The sequence below is a fragment of the Accipiter gentilis genome, chromosome Z (assembly GCF_929443795.1).
Source record: "Accipiter gentilis chromosome Z, bAccGen1.1, whole genome shotgun sequence".
NCBI lineage: Eukaryota > Metazoa > Chordata > Aves > Accipitriformes > Accipitridae > Astur > Astur gentilis.
This window is the reverse complement of record NC_064919.1, coordinates 77524436-77547285: the sequence shown is the minus strand read 5'-3', so window position 1 is coordinate 77547285 and position 22850 is coordinate 77524436. Positions and strand designations below refer to the sequence as shown.

The 22850-nt window shown below is 46.9% G+C and overlaps 1 protein-coding gene across 1 annotated transcript; it reads right to left on the bottom strand.

Annotated features, from left to right (window-relative positions):
- Window positions 1-1149: 1149 nt before the first annotated feature.
- LOC126036258 (myosin-IIIb-like) lies at window positions 1150-22545 on the bottom strand. The gene is made up of 25 exons (XM_049795789.1): window positions 22203-22545; window positions 21752-21854; window positions 21357-21485; window positions 19875-19983; window positions 17976-18092; window positions 17455-17555; window positions 16937-17023; window positions 16696-16761; window positions 16261-16374; window positions 15031-15142; window positions 13556-13602; window positions 13176-13238; window positions 12788-12907; window positions 11872-11957; window positions 11576-11623; window positions 10011-10058; window positions 9733-9824; window positions 8369-8500; window positions 7894-8009; window positions 7370-7569; window positions 5243-5332; window positions 4073-4238; window positions 3442-3738; window positions 3050-3131; window positions 1150-1911 (listed from the first exon to the last, which is right to left on the bottom strand). The coding sequence occupies exons 1-24, from the start codon at window positions 22424-22426 to the stop codon at window positions 3054-3056; spliced, it is 2745 nt and encodes a 914-aa protein (XP_049651746.1). The 5' UTR covers window positions 22427-22545; the 3' UTR covers window positions 1150-1911; window positions 3050-3053.
- Window positions 22546-22850: the final 305 nt, after the last annotated feature.

Below are 22850 nucleotides of genomic sequence, written 5' to 3'. Positions count from 1 at the left end.
CCAGTATCACTTGCGAGCTGTACCTGCAGCAGGACCCAGAAGGTACTGGAGATAGCTGCTGGGGGAAAGCTCTTCACCACCCTCCTTGGTTCAGCATTATCCCTGCCAGGCTACAGGAGTGAACAGTGGTTTGCAGCTGCACCTTAGCCCTAGGCTTCCACCATGCTCTGTGGCATAGGAAAGAGTTACAGAGCAGCTCTGTTACCGAAATGCATTTCTCATACATGCCTCAGTTTTGCACCTCGCCAAGTTTTTAGAAATGTTTTGGCCACGAAGTGGTTCTACATGCTACCCAGAAGGCAGGCTTTCCAGCTGCCGAGGGGTGGAGGAAGCCACGGAGAACATTGGCACAGAGGCCAAGGTTGCCCAGCAAAATGCTCCTGGGCTTAGCCAGGAAGACTCTGCAAACAGCAGCCTCTGACTGCCTGGAATGGTTCTGTCCTGAACAGCCTCAAAGCAGCTGCCAAAACCCAGCATGAGGAAGAGAAAAGGTGGGTTAATGCTGCAAAGCAGTGCTGGGGAGAGCCAGGACATCTGGCTGAAACAACCACCACTTCCCTGTCTGGTCCCCAGCAGTGCTGCCTTATAATCCAGCACAGCTCAGCACTACTGCTGCAGAGAGCACAGGGGAGGAAAGAGAAACAGTCCCATGGTTAAAGGCAGCACTAAGACACTGCCACAAGCATGCTGGATCACATTGAGCTTTGCTGGCCATGGCACTCACCTATGCAGCCTGGACTCAGCCACACTTGTGCCTCCCAGGGAGGGGTGAAGTGGGGTGGGCAGTGTGGCTGTCCTCCGGTGCAGAGGCATCTGCCAGGGAAGCACTGAGCCAGAGGGAGCTCAGCACAGGCTGCAAAAGGGAGGTCTTGCCCACAGCATACACAGGGGAAATGATGTTGGCATGGGAGGAGAGCACTGTTACAGGTGGCAGTTGTACACCAAGATTACTGACCCAAAAGCCTTCAGCTTCTGCACTGAGCCACTTTGCATTATCCTGTGTCTACCCTCAAGAGGCGTTAGCCGTTCTCCTCCATTTGCAGTCCACGGCTGAACTGACTGCAGGCAACAGAAACAAAGAAAATGCTGAGTTTCTCCTTGTACAAAGAATTTAATTTAGAAGAGATTTATCTTACAAGGTGGAAAAGATGTTACAAGTAGCACAGTCCCATATGTTGCAAGCCCTCTACCCTCAGTCTAAAGTAGGATGTTGTTGCACCCAGACTTGTAGTGATTTCAACCAGGATGAACAAGAGGGTTTCACCAATAATTCCCTGACTCCAGCTCTGGCTAAGCACACTGACGCAAGGGCAGGAAATTCCCTCTGCAGAAAGGTTTTCCTACCCCTTGTCTCAGCTCTTGTTCAAGTGCTCCTGCACTCAACAAAAAGGACACACCACGTTCATTCTTAGTTCCCAAGCCCAGCTTCCCTTGGCACCCAGAGTAGTGGAATCACAGGACTAAAACAGAGACAAAAGACTTGAAAAAGAGGTACGAAATCAGTACAGGTATCTGTGACAGAACAGGTTGCTGGGAGATATCCAGTTTGTGACTATTAACAGTGCAAAGTGAGGGGTCCCCAGGCACATTGAAGTATTGACACACAGACTGTCAGGCACTGAGGGGTCTGTGCAGAGTGTGACTGTTCCCATCCTCTCCCCTCTGCCAGGATGGGACTGGTCCAGATACTGCAGTCTCAGCCACTGAGACCAGCTGAGTGCTGATGTAAGTTAATTTCTGCAGCAGTCCTGTCTAAAGGCACATGGCCAGTGGGTGCAGCAAAAACAAAAAGGAAAAAAAAAAAAAGAAAAAAAAAGAAAAAATAGAAAAAAGGCTGTTGTATGTCTGGATATGTTCACCAAGTTAGGCAAGGCCCAGCAGTACTGGAAGATAGGGCTGAGCCACTTCGACCTGCAGGGAAGTCAAGAAACACAATTCAGTGGAGGACGTAAAAGGAGGGCTCCATTCAGCAATCCCAGTACAACACGCCTGCACTTATCTATGCAGATCCCACATGTTTTGTCTGTCTTCTGCCTAACCTCAGACATAAGGAGCATCCCCTGGGTACATCAATACCCACATACAGGAATGAAGCAATTGAGTCAAACACTTCAGGGAGAGGATTTTCTCAACCATAAAGAGGAAGACAAAACAGGCCCCAGCTAAAAAGCTTTGCTCCAACACGAATTCCTGGGAGTGGAACCACACAGGGGACTCAGCAATGTTGGCACAAGGCTGCAAGCCCTGCAGTGGGTCTGCAGCCAACAGCTTGGTCTTCTGATCCCTCTCCACTCCCAGCTGACACAAATTCAGATTTTTCCAGAAGTGTAAAACAGCACCACTACTGCTTCCTCCTGACTTCAGCAACTGAACGGGACAGGGATTTATCCACTGACTACACAGGGGAGCTGCACATCCACTAGATGCTTCAGACAATTAATGCAATGGGCATAGACAGCTCTGTCAGAAGGCCCTTCCTAGCCCACTCCATACAGTCTTATAACCCCATATATTACAGACTCAGTAATCAGTTGTGTTGCCAGCTGCTGAGACCTTGTTTAAAGTCCTCAGAGATCCCTGCCTTTTCTTACGTTCTCAGCCTTGCCTTGGGCTTATTGCCTCTGCTACCCACTAGGGTGCTCTGCCCAGCACCCACTTCTGATACATACCTCTCTCCATAGCATTAAGCCACTGCAGCTGACTATTGTAGCATGCAGATGTGCTTTCTGATAGTACTTGTCCTTCCAGACCCAGGCCTCTAACAAACTGTGAGCTCCCTCCAGCAGCCGTGTTACTGAACTGCAAGCACACTGTGTGCCACAGGTGCTGGGAACCCAACCTCATGTTGATTTTTCCCATTTTTCCTGGTCTCTTTGCAGTCCTGAAACAGAAGCCAGCCACTGCCCTCTGTTTTTCCTGCTCTATTTCTAGGTAGTTGGTGGCCAAGAGATGCTCCAGGTGGAGCACGAAGGGAAGAGCCCCTTTGCTCCTCCATTCCCTGGGGAAACTGCAATTGCTGTGTGCCCTCCTGTGTGCTGTCTCTTCTTACCATGTCACTCGGGATTTACATCATCAGTGCTGAGAGCTTGACAGCAGCTCCGTACAGAAGCGTTCAAGGGAGCAGAAGATAACTGCAGTGAGAAGCAGAGACAGCATTAGGGGAGCAGTGATTGGGATGCTGGCCACATCACAGCCCCTTATAATTGTGGGCTTTTCTTTGGGCATCTCACTGAGCCTCTCCCAGGTTTGCCCCCAGCCCAGCATTTCCTATGAACACAATCTTGATCCCAAGACCACCAGATAAAACCTGTGACCCAGGAGCTAGAAAACCGAGCACTACTTGTAGAAGTCTCCTCTCTTCTGCCCCTGGGTAGGGGAGCTCCACGTGTCCTAGAGTGGCTGTAGGTGGCAAGGCTTGGCAGAGGATATGCCCCAGCTCACCTGCTGGATTTCCTGCATCGCCAGGCGTATGGAGGAGTGGAGGCGAGGGAAGACTCTCTTCTTGCCTGAGCTTGGCTTTGTCCTACTCTTGTCCAGGCTCTGTTGGTCTGCGAAATTCTTGGTCCTCCCAGACCACTTGTGTCTGAGAGCTGCGGCTGCTCTTGCCTGCAGAGCAGATCTGCTGGTGGAAGGCCCCGAGGCGCAGGGCTGCTCCTCCGGAGGGGCATCCCTCATGGCTGCTGGCAGATCCAGTGTGAGGCACTCCAGATCTTTGCAATCCAAAATCTCACTACTTTTCTGAGGGAGGGAAGAGTGGATTCAGCAGTGGCTTGCAGACCCTCCACACATCCCAAACAGCACAACAAAGAGGAATACCCAGCTGTGCCCACTGCTGACATTCAGGGGGCAGGAGGGTGTCATCCGCCCACCAGGGCCTCTCCCCCACCCCAGGACTCCCCAGTGCCCAGCTAGTAGTGCTTCCCAGCACACACAGAAGAGGCCAAGCTGCTTGGCCAGAATGGGACACCCCCAATGGGAACACAAAAGAGGGAAGCTGCCACAGTGACTTTATCTGCTCAGGGCACAGCCCATGCCCTATCCCCTCTTCTGGCTGCAGATCCTCAACACTCACCTGCCCACAGGGAACAGTCAGTTTTTCCATGAAGGGCTGGATGCCCACAGCCTGGTGATACTGAACCAGTTCAGTGAGCGAGGCATGAGCCTGGTCTTCCCCCAGGATGACATAGCGTGCATTGGGCTGCACCTGGATCATGTAGTGTCTGCAGCGGCCTTCGCCCCTGGGGAGATGGACAGAGAGAAACAGTCATGGCAACATCTCTCCAGGACCCAGTCATTGCTTTCTGCACTTGTTGCCTCAAGAGGCCAGATGTGATCAGGAGGCACAGTAACAAATATTACAAAGATGCAGGAGATGCACCATGCTGGTGTGTCACATGCTGTGCTAGTAGGTGCTGGAGGAGCATCAGTTTCCTCAAAGTCAGTGACAGGAGAACCCCAGCGGCCCGATCCAAATCCCCGCAGACTCTATTGCCTCCCATGCCTGTTGTCCACATTAAAACTCTGCCCTACCCCTTGCCTGAGGCTGTGCAAAGACCATGCTCTTGCAGCACTCTGATTGCTTCTCATCAGGCCATCCTCTAGACTCCTCTGCTTCAGTCACTGCTCCTTCCAACCTGGTATGCCCACTCAGCCATATAGTACAGCCTAAGAAGGACCTGCATCCCTGGAGCCACAGCACCCCACCCACAAACAGATCTAGTTTTGGGCAAGGAGACAGACTCCACTGTGTCCCGACTGCTACTCCAAACTGTCTGATGCACCCTCAATAGGAAAGGCTGAGCATCGTCCTCACTGGACTCCTCTGTGGAGGAGGTTAACTCCTCCAGCCATGCATGGCTCAGTTTCATAGAATCATAGAAGCGTTTAGGTTGGAAAAGACCTTTAAGATCGAGGCCAACTGTTAACCTAGCACTTCCAAGTCTACCACTAAACCTTGTCCCTAAGTGCCACATCTACACATCTTTTAAATACCTTCAGGGACAGTGACTCCACTGGTTCCTTGGGCAGCCTTTTCTAATGCTTGATAACCCTTTCAGTGAAGAAATTTTTCCTTATATCCAATTTAGACCTCCCCTGGCACAACTTGAGACTATTTTCTCTTGTCCTGTTGCTTGTTACATGGGAGAAAAGACTGACACCATCTCACTACAACCTCCTTTCAGGCAGTTGTAGAGAGTGATAAGGTCTCCCCTGAGCCTTCTCTGCAAGGCTCATTACTTACCTGTATGTTAAGGTATAGCCTGGTTGGCTCTGGCTGATCCGAACAAGGAAGCAACCCAAAGGCTCGTCCATCAGCAAGTTTTCAGCTTCCCTGGAAACAGGAAAGTTTTTCAGCAGACAGTGAGCAGCTGCCTCTGTGCAGGGATTCCATCCTGTCTCATGTGCTACAATGGTAGTGCTCCCAGTCCACAGGAAGGCCAGCATCTGCCCCACGTGTTCCTAGCTACAGGTTTCCTCACTCAGGCTTGCTGGTGCAAGGAGGCATTAGCAGGCTGAGGAGGCACAACACTCTCAGCCAAAGCCTCTCCAAGCATGGCTGCTCCAAAGCTGCTCCAGCAGTCTGACTAGTGCAATAGCAACAGCTACCTTCCAGCACAGAGCACATTACAAAGCATGACTGAGATGAGAAGGCTGTGCACATGTGCATTTCCTACACTCCAGGGCTGAGAGAAGAAGTCAGAATGCTACTGTGGGGTAGTGGTGCTCAGCACAAGGTAAGCCCAATGGCTTGGAAAAACACCAACTTGGATTACACCACTCTGGCTCTCTAAACTTCCTGCTGGAAGGATGTCTTCCCCCTCTCGGCCCAACAGACAAAGCACTGCTTTGTGCTTGTCATGTGCCTTGCTCCAGGCTAAAGGTGACTGCAAATCACCAGTGCAGTTTGGGATTGCTCTGGCTGCTGTTACATGAGGCTGAGTTTACACTGCTGTATGGAGACTTAAATCCAACAACAGGAAGCACCACTTACAAAGTGTCTAATCTTCAGTGTCTTTGGGAAGGATCTGCTACGTCCTTCATTGTGAAGTACTCATGGCTAGCCTATATTTGAATTCAGACAGTTTTTTCTTCCAGGTGCTAGTTTCTCTCCTGCATTCTTGGATCTGTGGACAAAAGCATTAATGCAGGTGGGGGCCTTGATAATTATCTTAAGAAAAAAATGCAGCTACCAGGGAGCTGTCAGCTAGTGTAGTGCCCTTTACTAAGCTAACATGCTGTATAATGTCTGAGTAACGATCACACTGATAAGCTGACAAAATCCAGGAACTTGAGATCTAATAAGACTGAAGGAGACTTGCAGCTTTAACAGAAAAAAGTTACAAACTGGAGCAAGATGATAAGGCTGTTCAAATGACAGGCATGCTTGACAGCAATGCCCACGCAAAAGTCCCACGAAATAAGGAACGCTGGCAGTTAGCAAGCATGCAGCACCATAGATTAATTTGCACACAGGGGAGACTATAGCCAGCAATTCTGATGTCTACCTGCTAACCCCACTGTCTTGCTCCTGTCTGATCACTGGCATAATCAGCATTTCTCCAGTTATCACACTGCTTGGAAAGTAGTGCTTGGCTCAGTCAAGAGAATGAAGAGTGAGGCATACCCAATAGCAAAATTTCAAGCATTTAAATAAAGGTTTTCCACAAAAATCTTGGGAGTTCACAGTCTCATAAACAACTCCATAATAAAGTAGGGCTTTGTGGCTGTCTCTCCCAGCCTAAAGGGATGTAAATTCCACCTACACTGCACCTTCCTTAGATAGGCAGAGGTATTAAGAAAAACTCTTCCTTTTCCTGTATCTGGGGGCTCTGGGGGAATCTTGCTATTGGGTACTCGCTAAAGGCCCTCTTAATACATTTTAAAATAATAAATGTACAATGAATTCTATATTTTCCTGCTGCAAACTGAGGTCTCCTCCTGACCTAAACTGAGAGATGTAAGAACAGTCATAATCAGTCTGACCAAAAGTCCATCTTCATTCCATATCATGTCCTGCAAACAGTCCACAACAGGGTACGTGCATGTGTGTATTTCCTCTCCAAGTCCTTTCCAAGCCTCCCTTCCCTGCACAGGATCTGTATTTAGGAACCCACAGTGGACGTATTTCCTCCGAGTTTCCACAGTCTTTCCTGGACCCATGTAAAGTTTCAGCATTTGCATCCTGTGACAGGGAGCTCCAAGCTTCCCCCTAAGGGTTTGAAGCTCACAGCCTAAAAGTGAAAGGTTACACAGGTCACTCCCATTCCTTAAGGAGGCAAATCCTGACAAATCCAACCTCCTAAGAACACAGCAGCTTCTGCCTGCCTGCCACAGCCCAACCTGCAGCCACTGTGTCCAGCATACTCACCTCCGGCTGATCATCCCATGCAGCCAGCTTGGAAAGGCCCCATCATCCTGCATGACCTTCTCAGCCTGCGTCTCTTTGAACCAGCGGAGACTTGCTCCTCTCTTGCATTTCCTCATTTTTGCCTCTTCTCCAGCCTGTTTCTTTGTCCCCAGAACAGGGTGAGGTGCAGAACGGTCCAAGAAGTTATCGAAAGGAGTGGACTGAAAGTGGGGAGAGGGGGAAGGTGGGCATGAAAGCAAGGTCAAAGGCAGGGGACTTCTGACGGGATCACTTCAGTAGCGATCCCATCCTGAGTTCCTTAAGATCAGTCACAAAATATCAAACACTGCTTCCAGTTCTTCAAAGGTCCTGACCATGCTTTTTTAACTAACCACAATAGGAAAGGACTCTCTCACTTCTCCATAACAAGAATGACAACATTCTCCTGGGACCACATGCAGCAGAATGTGTGCATGCATAAGCTGGAAGGAGCAGGGAACCAGCACACCTGGCTAAGGGGCCCCAAGCAGAGCCAATATCGCTACCTCTGTTAGTTTGCTCCGTGGCCGTGGCACTGGTGGCTGTCGTGGCTTATCAGGAGGATTGGGAGAAGGCCGAGTGTGCCTCTTTCGTGGCATGGGGACTGGAAAGGACATTCTTTCTGCAAGAAGAGGAAAGAAGTAGATGAAAACTAGCATCCAAGGTCCATGAGATCCATCGTCCACATGCCCGAGACAAGGACAGGCTCTACTGCACAGAGCTTGTAGGAAAGACACAGCTTGGCACCCCTCCCAACACAGCCAGGCAAATGACCTTCACCATGCTGTTTTGGCTCCCCACAGAGAAACCCACTCTTTCAAATGGCAGAAATGTCAGCACCTCCCTGCCTACCTTTTCGGTAGAACCCCCAGCCCTAGGAGAGCTGAGGACAGGTCATCGTCACCTGGAGCTTACAGCACTTCAAGGTGTTCATCACACAAGTGGCCACACACAGGGACAGTGGGAGTGGGAACAACTTACTCTGAGCCTCTGCTTCCACCGCCAGCTGCTGTCTTCTTTCTCTCTCTGCCTCCTCCTGTAGCCTCCTTGCCTGAGCTCTCTGCTCAGCCACCAGTTTTAGGTAACTCTTCCTGTATCTGAATCCCCTGAAAACTGTTCAAAGAAAAGTGGTGGTTAGAAAAAAATGCTCATAATGCTTTTGTCACTCCCTGGGGGAGGGAAGCACACCGGGTGATACTTCTTCACCCAGTGCAAAGCCCTCAATACTTCAATCATGTTAATGAACAGCAATGCAGACTCTACTTGAGCAGGCAGTCAAAACCACAAGAACTGTCTTCTACCCTCTAAGGTACCAGATAACAGATTTTTAAAAATTAAATTACAAATCTAAGCTCTCATCTCTAATGCCAATGCACAGGATAGCTAAAAAATACTCACAGAAGGGCCTCTGTTAACCATCTATCTCCTCGGTACCCTTCAGAAACTAGTCAGTAAAAGCAAAGCTATTCCGTTCAGGAGCCGGGGTTTCCTTGGTGTCAGCCCACAGGATAACCTTTCCCATAAGCAGCCATCACAGGGTTCAGCAGCAGCATTACAGACATTGCATTATCCTGCCTACTTTACCAGGTACTACAGCATATGAACTGAAAGCCGCACTCCCTCATTGCCCACTACCCACACATCTTCTCCATGGATGAGAACAAGGCACAGCATGTGACAGTCTGATGTTTGTCATACTGTATGGTGCATAGCTTGAAGCTGCTCAGATGCTTCAGCAACAACCCATATAGAAGAGAAGCATAACAGAGGGACCAGGCAGGATGACAGCCTCCTCCTGGTTGCACAGTCCTCAGGGAGCCTGTGCAGAGGGAAGTACCAAACTGCGCACAGTGCCCGCTCTGGAGAAACAGGCTGCCAGAGCAGATGCTACCTGGAAAGGAAAGAAAAAAAACACACCAAAAGAAAACTTCATCCTCTTCTGCCTGTCTCTGAAAGTAGGAATGAGATCTGCTTCGCTCATCTTTTCCCTCTCCTCAGTTCAACACTGCTCACAAACAAGCTCTCACTCCAGAGGATGGCTACCCAGATCTCAGGATGCAGCCAAATCATATGCTTGCCCTGCTCAGCTCAGTTCTCCTGCACACGTGCTTTCTCTTTCCAGGGCTCACACTGTCTGATGGCTCTTCCCGACTGAAGATGAGCCCTGACGAGGTGGGCATCTCCAATAAGCACTCTGACTCCACAGGGCCTTGGCACGGAGATGGCACCTGGCCTGCCTTTCTGTCACCTGCAAAGGTGCAATGGTGGAGCAGGGACTGGAGAAAAGCTTTTCCTTGCCCCGGTGTGAGATCAGAGTTGAGGGACTCTCCTGGCCCAGTGCTTACCTTTCTGTATGACAACTGCTGCTCTTTCCAGTCGTTCCACATACTTTCCCAGCTGTTCCTGGTGCCAATATTTAAAGAAAAGTCGTGACTTCCTGTGAAGGTGGGGAGAGAAAGAAGCAGTGAGAAACACTGTTTATCTAAACTTGCATCCATCGTCCTTTGGACAGGCCTTTCCTACAGTCATAAAGTTCTCCCTGAAGGGAACCAATAACAGTCTACATGTATAAAGTCTCTGCACTTCAGGCTCTCCATTCCCAGCAGCAGTGATCCACACGTACCCACATATCCAGCCTGTCAGCTCTGTACTTTGCAGTATCTCCAAGCAGCTGAAAGAGAGGAAGAAAGTGAAATAAATAATTTTCCTCCCAAAGCAAACACCACACAGCCAGTGGTTTTAGGTACATAAAGGGGGAGAAAGTGCCTCAATGATTCTGCATTACGTTCTCTGCCCCGTCACCTGATCACATTCAGTAACTGGCTGCCAATCTGTGGTGCTCTTTGAGGTACAGCTAGGATCACATTTGGGAACACCAGCAAAGGGGTTCCCAGAGGCAGATTTTCTTCAACTCCTTGGGAGGCAATTCTGCAGAGCCTATTTTATTCTCAGAACTGTTTTTCCTCATTTCATTTCCAAGCTCTTTGGAGCACTCAAGTTGCAAGGTCGGCACAGCAAGACTTCTGGGAGAAGGCCTGTTTTCCAATTCCAGTTTCGTTTTGCAGACTTTAGTGATAAAATGTGGGTCATTCGGAAAGATTCCCCAGCACTTGGCACTGAAAGTAGTACTCTAGCTGCACCAAACAGACAGCTTCCTCCCTCTGCCTGCAAATCTAGGCTGTGAAATCATAGTGGCACTTTCTGCTAATATCTCGTGTAGCAAAGGAGAATGGTTTTCCTTCTATCTCAGCCAACTTCCACTGTGCCACAATCTATACCCATGGTAATTCTTTTCTCAAATGCATCCTATGATTTTTGTGTCTCAAAACACACCATGCTGCCTGTTTACCATCATGTCTCTCATCTGTGAGATTCTGTCTTGACCTCACTTGGGTTTGCAACTCTTAATTCAGAATTGTCAGTAACTTCAAGGAAGCACTGTGAAGGCTGGAGGAGCTACTGCCAGGAAAGAACTGTTCCAGGAGAACATTCAAATCCTTTTCTTAAAAGACTAAAAAACACCCTCAGCTGGCTGCTTTATATGCTTCATTCTCACTATCAGTCACAATTGGCCATGGCAGGAAGGAGGGACTGGGGAAGTGGAGAAGAGGAGGTGGGGAGTTGCTGCCCTAGACGTAAGGAAGGAAAAAGCTGACAGGGTAAGACTGCAGAGCTGGAGGGACATTTATGTGTGTAAGGAACAGTCAGCTTCTCAAAGTGCTGAGGGTATATTATGCCTGTACACATAAAAAAAATTCTTGGACCAGAAACAACATTTCTAGCCTGGGAGACATTCAGTGCTGGCTGCTTATTCAGCATTGTCTTTATCTTCTTCTCCTGTAAGACCATCAGGAAAAAACTTGGAGAGCCACTGGGCAACTGTGCTGAGCCCCTGCCATACTGAGTTCAGAGGATACCCTCGACCATTATTGTGACTCCCTAAATTGAGTACCTTAGCCAGTTCTCATTCCACGGGATAGCACAGCTTTATAGCAATTGAATTGAAATATTTCATTCAGCATTGTACCAAATGCTTTTTAAACACTGTCTTTGCCTAGGAATTTGTGTTCCCCATTACGACAAAATCCCATCCTCAATTGGTTCCTTTTACTCAGTTTGCTATGCTACCCTGAGAGCAAAAGTCTGAAGAACAAACTGGATTACACATAACAAAGGAAGGGTTCCTACCTTTCTTTTGTGAGGGAAACATCTGGTTTAACTAGAAGAATTCCATATCTGTGAAAAACAAACCAATTCAGCAAGGTAAGAGCCCCATCCTTGATGTGCTGAAGTGATTCATGTCACCCTCACAGCAAAACAACAATAAATCACTGTCTTTCCCACTCAGCATCTCACAGCAAACAACCCCATGATCTCAGGCATGTGAACTTTGAAGAGGCAGTTTCACTCCCTGCCCACATCTGGTTACCAGGGTTGCTTCTCTAACAATATCTAACAAGGAACATTCAGAGGTTTTAACAAACCTTTCAGCAAATTCCTCAAATGAAGGTCTCCAAGAGAAACCATCTCTTCGGATACGTATTGTCTCCAGCAGTCCATTGTACCGGAGCTGAAGCAGCACCACAAAGAGAAACAAATAGAAACAGGTTATTAGGACACCAGTTTGTTCCTTTGCAGCCAGAAATTCCTTCATTCAGCCCTCAACATCTCTAGTTCAAAATGAAAAAGTTTCTTTCTGAAAATGTTTCTTTGGTTAAAGACTGAATTTACCACATCCTGTAACTCTGATGATTAACCACTCTCAGTTAAAAGTTGGAAACCATAAAAACCAATGACTGAAATAACTTCACCTTCCAGCCATGGGTATTACTTTGCTCTGAGGCACAGATGAACTTCCCTCTTAATCCTATCCTTTCTTATGTACATTAAACAGGCCACAGAGCCTTCTGAACTCTTCTAATAATTTTCAGTATTCTTTAAAGTGTCTGGATTTCAGACCTGACAAAATATCCAAAGACAGCACATATCAGCTCCTAGCAAAGCGATCCCATCTTGGCTCCTATTCAGAGTTGCCCTGGCTGATGGATGAGAACAGTCTCCTTCAGGAAGCATCATTTTTCATGAAGAAGCACTGTCTGTACCAGTCCCCATGCAGGAAATGCAAAGATGAATCCTAGTGCCTGACAAGGAGATCTCATTGCATTCACGAAAAAGAAACAGGAGAGAACCAAGACTGCAAAACCTGGACCTAGCAGTCTGTGTCAAAAAACCAACCAAGTACCCATAACAATTACATACATAAAAAGTGTGACTACTCTCTCCTGCAAGGGGAGACTCAGACCAGTCAGATTCCACCTATCTCCACAGCCTTTTAGTAGGGTTCGCCCTCCCCACCGAGACATGGCAGAAGTACCTGTAAATGACATTGCTTTTCCTCACCTGCTGCAGCACCACCTGGCTGTCCACTACACCTGGCTCCTTCTGGCTGTTGGGCTTTATACAGCGCACAAAGTGGGGGTTGGCAGAATACAACCTCTCCATGAGCATCATCAGGGAATGCTGATGAGGGCAGAGAAAGATCAACAGTCCAGCAAGCCAAAGCACTGCCAGAGCCTGGCGTGCAGTGAGAACTGTTTTCCAACCCCACAGCAACTTCCAAAGCTCTGGTAACAACTGGGTCACTCCCACCACAATCAGCTGTGCTGGGCACACAGAAAAACCCTTGTCTGCACGCTGGGTGCTTTAACTATGCTTAGCAGCTTGGAAGCTCTCATTAAAATATCACCGCACTCATCTCATGGGGCACTGCAGGGTAGCAATACTTTACCCGGAACTGAGCTCCAGCAGACTGTTTTCGTGTGCTATTGAACTTGTCTGGTCCTGGTATGACCTGAAACCAGACCCAAACAAAAGATCATCCCTGGAAGAAATGCTTGATTGCCATCCAAAGAGCTCTGCTGGAAGGCAGATGGCAAAAAGGACAGAGAATGGATTTCAGGGGAGGGAAGACAAATTAAACGTTATCAGCAGAAGCAAGCAGAAAACCTGGTAAAAAACAAAGGAGAAATTGTTGCAAGCAGATTGCTGTCTGCTCTTATTTTCAACCAATTTCTGTCTGCTCTCATTTTCAGCCAGTTTCTCAAATAATAGGTATCAGGTAACTATGCCACCATTTATCAATTGCCTTGTGGACCTGAAGTGCAATACCTTGGCTTTCACATGAGGCATCAGTGTCCCCGTCCTTGAGATAGTGGCTGGAAGAACAGAGACAATAGTTAATTTTCTACCTTTGCTCAGAATCAACGTCTAAACATTCAAACCTCACTTCACACACAAGTTTTCCTACAAATACTGAATCACAGGAAGGGCATTAGGTTTCACCATGTGGAAATACAAGGAAAGAGCTAAAGAAAGGGAGAAGAAAATACAAATATATGAAGCACACAATGCAAGCAACATTATTTTCTGTCACTGAGAAGGCAAGGCAATCAGGTTATTGAACAACCCTAAATAGCCTTCAAAAGAAATATCAACGGGCATCTAACAATGCAGAAAAAAGTACAGATAACAAATGGGAAGCTCACCTATAGCAGTCAATATGGGAGGTTATATAAAGTCAGACAGCTTAAAATTAATTCAGTGATAAGATGAAAAATTTAGGGAAGTTTAATTTACTGAAGGATCTAATGACAGTCTTGCACACCCTTGATGCAATGCTATCATGTGAATCACAGAATCACAGAATGGTTGAGGTTGGAAGGGACCTCTGGAGGTCATCTGGGCCAAATTCTTTGTTCAGCAGGGCCACCTAGAGCTGGCTGCCAGGACTGGACAACCAATCTAAGAACAGGTTATCTCTGCTGTTTATAAACTTTCAAAGAGTTGGGACTAGATTAAGTATCTTCAGTAACAGTGTGGAAGTGGTGATGACGATACTCCTGATCAGAAGAGCTGAAAAACACAGCGGAGAATAGAAACTAAATTCATCAATTACATGGAAATCCCAGAAAGTGGCATGGACTGAACAGGACCGGAAAAAAAAAAAAAAAATTCCTCCAGAACCACTGTGTTCAGCCAGACAAATTCCAAGGAAGCATCCACTTGACTTTTCTTTAAAAGCTTACTTTCATAGAAGCCTTGGAGACTGAGGGCTTATCAATAACTGGAAAAAGGGAGTGCAGTGGTGGGAGAGAAATAATGCATGACCTCAGAGTTTTTTAACAAGTTGTACCCCCCCCAAAAAAAAGGTCTTTGAAAAGGATAATCTCTACACTCGTTGCTTGTGGCTTTACAGCACTATTTTCAGTGTGAACAGCTAGAAGCCATGCCCTTGTCCAGCTTCATTTCTAGACAAGAACAGAGCATGTGGAAAGGGTGAGTGGAGACAGTCCTGCACTGGCCCTGGAGAAGACGGTCTATCTGATCTGAGGGAAGACATCTGAGCAGTGGCCAGCTCTCTGGAAGAGGATACAACCTGCCTTGCTTTCCAGGAGGGAACGAACAGCCCCGACAGCTCGGTATATGCCAGCAGACCCACTCCAGGCTGTAGTCTTCCCAGAGTGTCCCTGGGGCTGCCAGCTGTGAAACACATTCACAGCACACAAGCCTCATCCCCACACTTAACTCTTGCCAAGGTGGGCCTTTATTCACGTGGGATGCCCTATCATACCAGAGGGACTTGCCTTTGAACAGCACACTGAGCAAGGGGGTGACGCTGTTGATGAAGAGCCCATGGACGTTGGCTGGCAAGGTGTCTCTGTTCTTCTCTAGAAAGCCTCCAGCAGTATATTGTACCTAGGAGAAAGGGCAGCAAGTCACTAACACCAGCAGTACTCACAGGCTTGCTGTGAAAGCCACCTCCACAGCTTGCCAGGAGCAACAGTTAAACTGTATGTACAGTGGCTTGCATGGGAATTCTGTACACTGGCTCGCCCATGAATTTTGTAAATGCATATACACCCCATTCAGATACAAATCCTGAAGAACAAAACCCTGCAGATGGCACTGAGGCATTAGAACCACAGGAGTGCAGCATAACACTGAGACATCCACCTTTTCTTGTTCTCCTTTTCCTGATTATGAAGTTTCATTTCCTTTTGGTTTATGCTTCACTCTTTTCCTTGTTCTCCCCCTCTTCCCTTTAAATAGGTTTTCATCCAGTTGTCATGCATTCAATGTTTGTCTTGCTCCCTTCCTCTCTCATCTCCAGCCTGCCACTCTCCTTTCTATGTTAGGTGTTAAGTTTTTGTAATAAAGAATGTCATAAGTAATAACTTAGTCAACAACAGTGAGATTAGATGACTAAATTGCATATTACAATGACCTGAATTGTCATGTCTGCTCCTGCTCCAGAAATTACCTCCAATCAATTCACCATATTTGGGCTAATGCTTTCAAAATTGGTGGCAGTAAGGTTACATGCATAGTCCTAAATCCCAAGCTGCTTAGATACCATTTGAATGTATTGCCTTCACTTTCAAAACAACTGGCTGTTCTCACTGTGTTCCTCAGTGCTTGCAATAAAATAGTGACTGCTATGGTCTGGAACCCAATAGGTAAAGGTAAAGCCATTACACTGTCCTTTGGTGCTGCACAGTGGATGCAAGGCTTTTATTTTATAAAGGAATATTTTAAGACAAGAGGTCCAATAGAATGATGACAAGTACAGCAGATTCTTCTAATACCCTATGCTTCCCAGAGGTAGCCCCACTTTCTTCAGGGGTCCTCTCTTCCTATACCTTCCACAGAAATCCCAGGGAATCCTAGGAGGCAACTCCCTGGGAACACATCACTTCTGTTATTATCATAATCAGACCATACATTCCTTTACATCAAAGCCTTATTTGTCAAGCAACACATTTCCCCTCTCCTGCATACATTACAACAGCATTCTTCCTCCAAACAATATATACCTTCCCAGCATAGTGAATGATGCTGAAGCACAAAACACGTCCTCGGCCTGTCTGGAAGTGTAAACTTGCCTTGAAGCTGCTGTTTAGTTTATCCACAAATGTCTTATCAGTTGCCTGAAAGAAAACAGATTTCATAACCAAATTATAAGGCTGCAACAGAGACCTTATTAGGGCACATGGAAGCAAAGCAAAGTGTTGGAAGTGTCCTTGGCTGTGCGACAGTTTTGTACTGTACTCTCTGACTCTCCATAGGCATGCCAATATCATTAGACTGTCCCTGATCTGGCTGTCCTGTCTCATCAGTCACACATGGGGACACCTCTGTTCATCCTGCTCTTTAAAGTCATGCTCCAATGTAAGAACTCTCTCTACAGCCCACATATTTATTGCTACATTCCCCCACACTATTTTCTCTGCCCCCTATCTCATGCATACCTGAGGGAATGCACTCTGCTCATCCAGAAGAGACAGAAGCCCAACTGGCTTGGCCAGAAGCAGATTCTGCAGGAAAAGGAGACACATTACACATGTCTAAAGCAATACAGGGCATCCACTTGCACCTACACCACCCTTTGAAGAGGTTCTTCCCAGGTGCCTCTCCTCCCCATGATAGAAGGAGCAAGACTCCTCTTTTGGCTTGATGGAGCAATTCTCTTCTGTCAGTCCTCTCACTCACCAGAATAGGTTCATTATTGTTGAATGTGATAGTCTCCCAAGGCAGCTCTTCTTCCTTATAGGCAGCCTGCTCCAGCTGGAAAATGTGCTGAAACAGAAAAAAGAGGTTGATGCACCCAGCAGACTTGGCTAGACAATCCTGAACATCTTCCTTCCCACCCTGACCAGAAGACACCCATGGCATGAGAAGCCCAAGGTGCAACTGGTTTTCTGCATCCTCACCCATAAGCCTGTCACTCCCTGATGCTGGTGCATAAAGCAGGAACACTTCTCAGAGTGTAAGCGTCCCTGCTCTGCCAACTTGGGTCACTGCTTCACTCTTCTACTTTTCTTCCCTGAACCAGTGGCTCCCCTGCCACAGCAGAGAAAGTTGTTGCTCTCTACCCTGCTTCATTAATCACCATTTTTGTCCTTCCAGGCAATGGACCTATTTTTCCCCAAGCTCTTCTTCATATGCCAGGTAGATCAGTGCTCAGCTTTCTCTGCCACGCAAGGTGAGATCACCCACAGCAGACTTACATGGTTGAAGAAGTGCTGCAGCTGCTCATTGGCCAAGTTTATGCAAAGCTGCTCAAAACGATTCACTGCAAAGTTTTCAAACCCAAAAATATCCAAGATACCTAAAAAAGGGAAGATGATCACAACATGGACCCTGCAGACCATCCCTGCAGATAGCTGTGTACCCCAACACACAACTATCTCCCATCATCCAGCTCTTGTGGCACAGGGAAATGCGAGTCACCAGTGGCGCCTCTCCCATAAGTGCCCTTGGAGAACTGGTTAGGAGAAGCCCCACTCTGACCCATGGTTCCTCTGCAAACCCAGAGTGCCCCAAGAACCGCTTCAGACCAACCAGCTGCTGACAGCTGGCCAAGGCCCTGCAGACTCCATGCTGTAACTAGTATCTCCAATGTGATCACATCTTTGATAATGGATCCCTGCATGCAATCTCTGAAAAACCTCATATTGTGCCTTTCCTTCATTGTGGCTGAGGGATGCACATTTGAGGACAGGACAGGAACAAGGCAGGGACAACTCACCTATCTCCCTCAGATCCACCTCAGGATCCACATTCTCAGCCAGAAGCTCATTGATCTTCCAAACGATCCAGCCAAATACTCGGCCATATGCCACCTTTGCAATGGAGTCCCGAGCATCTATACAGAGAGAACAACAGCAGCTCACTGAAGGGCTCCAAGGAGAGTAGGGAACTGTCGTGGTTTAACCCCAGGCAGCAACTAAGGACCACGCAGCTGCTCACTCACTTCTCCCTGACCCAGTGGTACGGGGAGAGAATTGGAAAAAGAAGTAAAACTTGCAAGAGAGACAAGAACAGTTTAATAGAACAGAAAAGAGAAATTAATAATGATAATGATAACACTAATATAATGACAACAGTAATAATAAAAGGATTGGAATATACAAGTGATGCATAATGCAATTGCTCACCACCTGCCAATCGACGCCCAGTTAGTCCCTGAGCGGCGATCCTCCCACCCTCTCTCCCCCCAGTTTACATACTAGACATGATGGCTCATGGTATGGAATACCCCTTTGGCCAGTTTGGGTCAGCTGTCCTGGCTGTGTCCCCTCCCAGTTTCTTGTGCCCCTCCAGCTTTCTTGCTGGCTGGGCATGAGAAACTGAAAAATCCTTCACTTAGCACAAGCACTACTTAGCAACAACTGAAAACATCAGTGTGTTACCAACATTCTTCTCACACTGAACTCAAAAACATAGCACTATACCAGCTACTAGGAAGACAATTAACTCTATCCCAGCTGAAACCAGGACAGGAACACAGCACACCAGCTGGCTCAACACATTCACCTCAAGCAACAATGTCTAGGGGTTTATGAAGCTATTTTAAAGATCAGATAAACATTAGATATCTGTCTGATCATCCCTGTCCTCTGCATGCTCACACAGAGCTCTTTCATTCCAAAATCTTCACGATCTTTCTACAAGATCAGATATGGCATACTAGGGCACTTGTGATACCATCTAAAATGGAGAATTTAATTTCAAAAAAAGTCCAGCCACTTTTTAGAATATCCAGAGATGTGCCTTCCCCTCACAGGTCTATGGAGTATGGGTCCCCTCACTGCTAAACCAAGCAAGAGGCTCCAAGTTGTACCTGGAAAATTGAATGGTTCTGTTCCTCCTAACCTACAGCTGCAAAGTGTTTAAACACTGTGGGCAAGAGGAGGATGCAATTGATGGAAAACTTGGTGACATCTAAGAAGGAGACCAAATCAACATGACCTACTGCATGATGGGAGACATATATTTTATTGTCCAGAGAGATGCAAGAGAAGACATTTGGGAAAGAGAACTAGCTAATTCCCCATTTTCAGTTTTTATTCCATTTATTTTAAGCAATAATTTAGAAATCCTGAGATTTCATGCTTTCTTAATTTATTTTTAAAATTGTTTAACTGAAGCTTTTTGTGCAGATTATCTTGGATTATTTTCTTATCAAAAGTGAAGATAACACCTTGTTCTTGCTACTTTAACATACTCCCCTTTCACCTCACTCCTTCCCTGATACCGTGCTATCTCATTGATTCTCCGTTATTTCTCCATCTACTACCTAGAGCTCTGCACACTGCCAGCACTCTGCAACAGGAGCCTTCCACTCTTTTGTACAAATACCTACAGTTTCCTCCTCGGCTGGACTGAGGGAGAAAGCAAAGCTAATTCCTTGGTTTCTCATTTAATCTCTGCAGTCTCCTGGAGAACAAACAAAAGCAGCATTCATGGTCCTACATGTCAGTAAAAGACTAAACATAAACATTGATATACTTGCCTCTGTGCAAGAGGAATGAGGGGCACAGACATCTTTGTTCCAAACAAGTTACACATGTGTAGGGATATACCCTTCCATCAAATATGGTCAGTTTTTCTAGCCAGCACATCTGCAATTCATTATGTTTCTTACCTTCTGCCTGCTGCTGGGTGTGAAAACGCTGAATCTGCTCACCTCGGGTCACCGACATTGTACAAATAAGGCAATTTAACAGTTCATCTTCTTGGACTCCAAACTGACTCTGGGAGAGAGAAAATAGATGAGGACAGTCAAGAGTAAACCCTTATTCTACTTGTGGGGATTTTATCTTCTTGTGTCTGTGCAACAACCAGTGTAACGGGGTCATGATTCAGATTAAGGGCCTTTGAGCTCTGCTGTAAGATAAGTACTACTGTTAACATTTCATAGCACTCTTCAAATTAATTAATTCAAAGCATTCTTCAAATTAAGTGATCCAATCTAAGTTACTTGGAAAAGTTTAACTTCAACATTTACTATTCAGCATTCAGCTGGAATAGGAAGCACTCCATGAGTACCCAAGAGCACCCAAGAGTCGGATCTGGGCTCTGAGTTCTGCACTATCCCTGCAGTGACCAAGCTCACTCTTGCACTTTCTCTGAAATACTTTGTGCTGCCACCTTTCACCTTCTTTGGGAACCATGCCAGTTCCTGCTGAGTCGTTTAATGACTTATAGAACAGCACCACATGGAGGTGACTGTGCAGGTGCTGAGATGTCTGAACTTCAGCAGACATCAGTCACACGAACCCACAAGAGACAGGAAGCAAAGGGAACTCAGACACAACTGAACCCCCCAAGTGCCTGCTTTAACAGGAATTCCCCTCCCGTGGGCAAAAAACAAGGAGCAGACTGTAAGAAGCAAGATGAAAAGAAATTGGCTGCTGAACAGATGCAGGTGGTTGTTTCAGGTGTGGTGTAGGAGGGAAACAGGCAAAGAGATGGGAGTGAAACCAAAAACCAAGGCTGCTGGCATTTCAAATAAAAAGACATAGAAAGGGCAGAAATACGTTATGTTTTTCTGTCCTGTGTTGTTAACAAAGCAGGATAATGCCTCCATCCCATATGATAAAAAAGGGATAGTCCTGGGGAATATATATTTCTTAATCTGTGATAATTTCATGTGAAATAGTAGAAAGTTTAATTCTGGATAACCAACAAAAATTAATAGCAGTTAAGGTGGTATGCTTGGACAAGATCTGTCGAAAACACAGAACTAGTGTTCAGATACTGCACACCTGAATTTCTCCAAGGTATCATCACACTTAGTAACACATAACATTTAATTTTAAAAAGCTTGTATTGTATGAAGTCAACAAGGCACTTGTGATATCGCCATATGCAAGACACTGGTTCTGGACACACAAGAAATAGAAGCTGGGAAGTGCATCTTTTGGAATGAATAGCAGCAAACACAGATGCAGTCATGGGGTCATACTGCGCATTTCTGGAAAAACCTCTGTGTTCTTCAGGAGCCTTCACACTCTGAGGCAGAATCATCCTCTGCCACCTCTGGCAGCAGCAGCTCCTGCAGACGCTGCCCGTGGGAACCAGCATCATATCCATAAGGTTTCTGTCAGGTCTTCTTGTGACTCACCGCTGCAGCCTTCAGCCATCCCTGGGAGACTTCACTCACTTTTACAGACCCATCGCTCTCCTCAGGCTCAAAGGTCACATTGCCCAGAGACAACACACCAGCCAAGATAGTCTGCATGTCCACTTGCTCCTAAAACACAAAAGAAAGGTGACTGAAAACTTATCAGCACGTAACATATACAACGCGGAGGCCCCAGAAGTTGGAGAGGTGAGGGAAAGGCACAGGCAGCCTGTGGCAAAAGGCTCTACACAAAGCCTGACAGACTCAGGTGGTTTGGAAGCAACATGGAAAATCCAGAGAGGAAAGAAATAGGACTGAGCCTCAAAAGAGCAGCCAGAAAGAAACCCTACGCCTGCAGTAAGCACAGATGGAAATTAAACGACCTCAAAACTGACCTGTTCTTGAAAGCCCACCATGTCAAGGGCATTGCACACCTCTTGGTATTTGTGCTTCCAGCACTGAGCTGCATCCGATGTACCAAATCGTCCACTTATGTACCTGAGAAAGTGTACATCCCATACAAAACTGTCACACAACCAGCACAGCAAGTCAGTCCTACCCCAAAGGAACAAAGCAGATCGACAGCAGTGGAGACACGAAAGGGAAACTTTTCCAAGGTAACGCAGCAAAGAAGAGACTCCAGACCTCCCAGCTTCCATGATGACCCATAAGATCTCTTCACATAGCTCCATTCAGATCCAACTCCAGCTTCCATTCATTTGTTTACCTGTACGAGGCTCCACAGAGAGCCACAGGGCAAGAGGCATAGGCTCCATCATGCTGCTTTCACCTCCACCCCCCATCATGAAGACTAAACTAGGCATGGATGGTCTGCCTTTGAAGTACCTGTAGAGTGAAGGATCCAATAGCCCATACATCTCCTTTTCCTCTGAAGAAAGCCCAGCAAACATGTAGTAGAAGATATGGAAATTCCTCTCCCCGATATCTTGTTGCACTACCCGTGACTTCTCTAACAGGTACTCACTCAGCTTTGCACCTTGCACTGCACACAAGAAGGTGACAGGGTAAACGTTGCACTTGGGGACATGAAGCTGACTGAGCTGTCCCATGTCTCTTATTTGGCGATAGGAGCATGGAATTGTCTAAAATAACTTTCTTGTGTGCAACACCTTCTGGGCTGCCCAGCACCCTGGAAATGGGCTTCTCCATGCTTCCCATCATCTTACAGATGTCTGCTCACCTCCTTTAGCAGCAACCAAGGCTTCTGGCACTACAGAGTATTAGTGATACCTCCCCTGCACTGTCACCCCCATCTCCTTCCTGTTCTCCCACACTGTCCAAACCCAGGTCTTATCCAACAGCTGTGGTTGCTCTAAGATTTTACGGCATTGCACACCCTTCCCACAGGGAGTTGGGTGTCAAACCTTCACCCTCCACAAGTTCTGGCTACTCAGTCCACTCCCTCCAGTGCCTAACCATGCCCCAAACTAGTATTTGCCCTTGACTTTACCTGTATTATTCTGGAAACGCAGC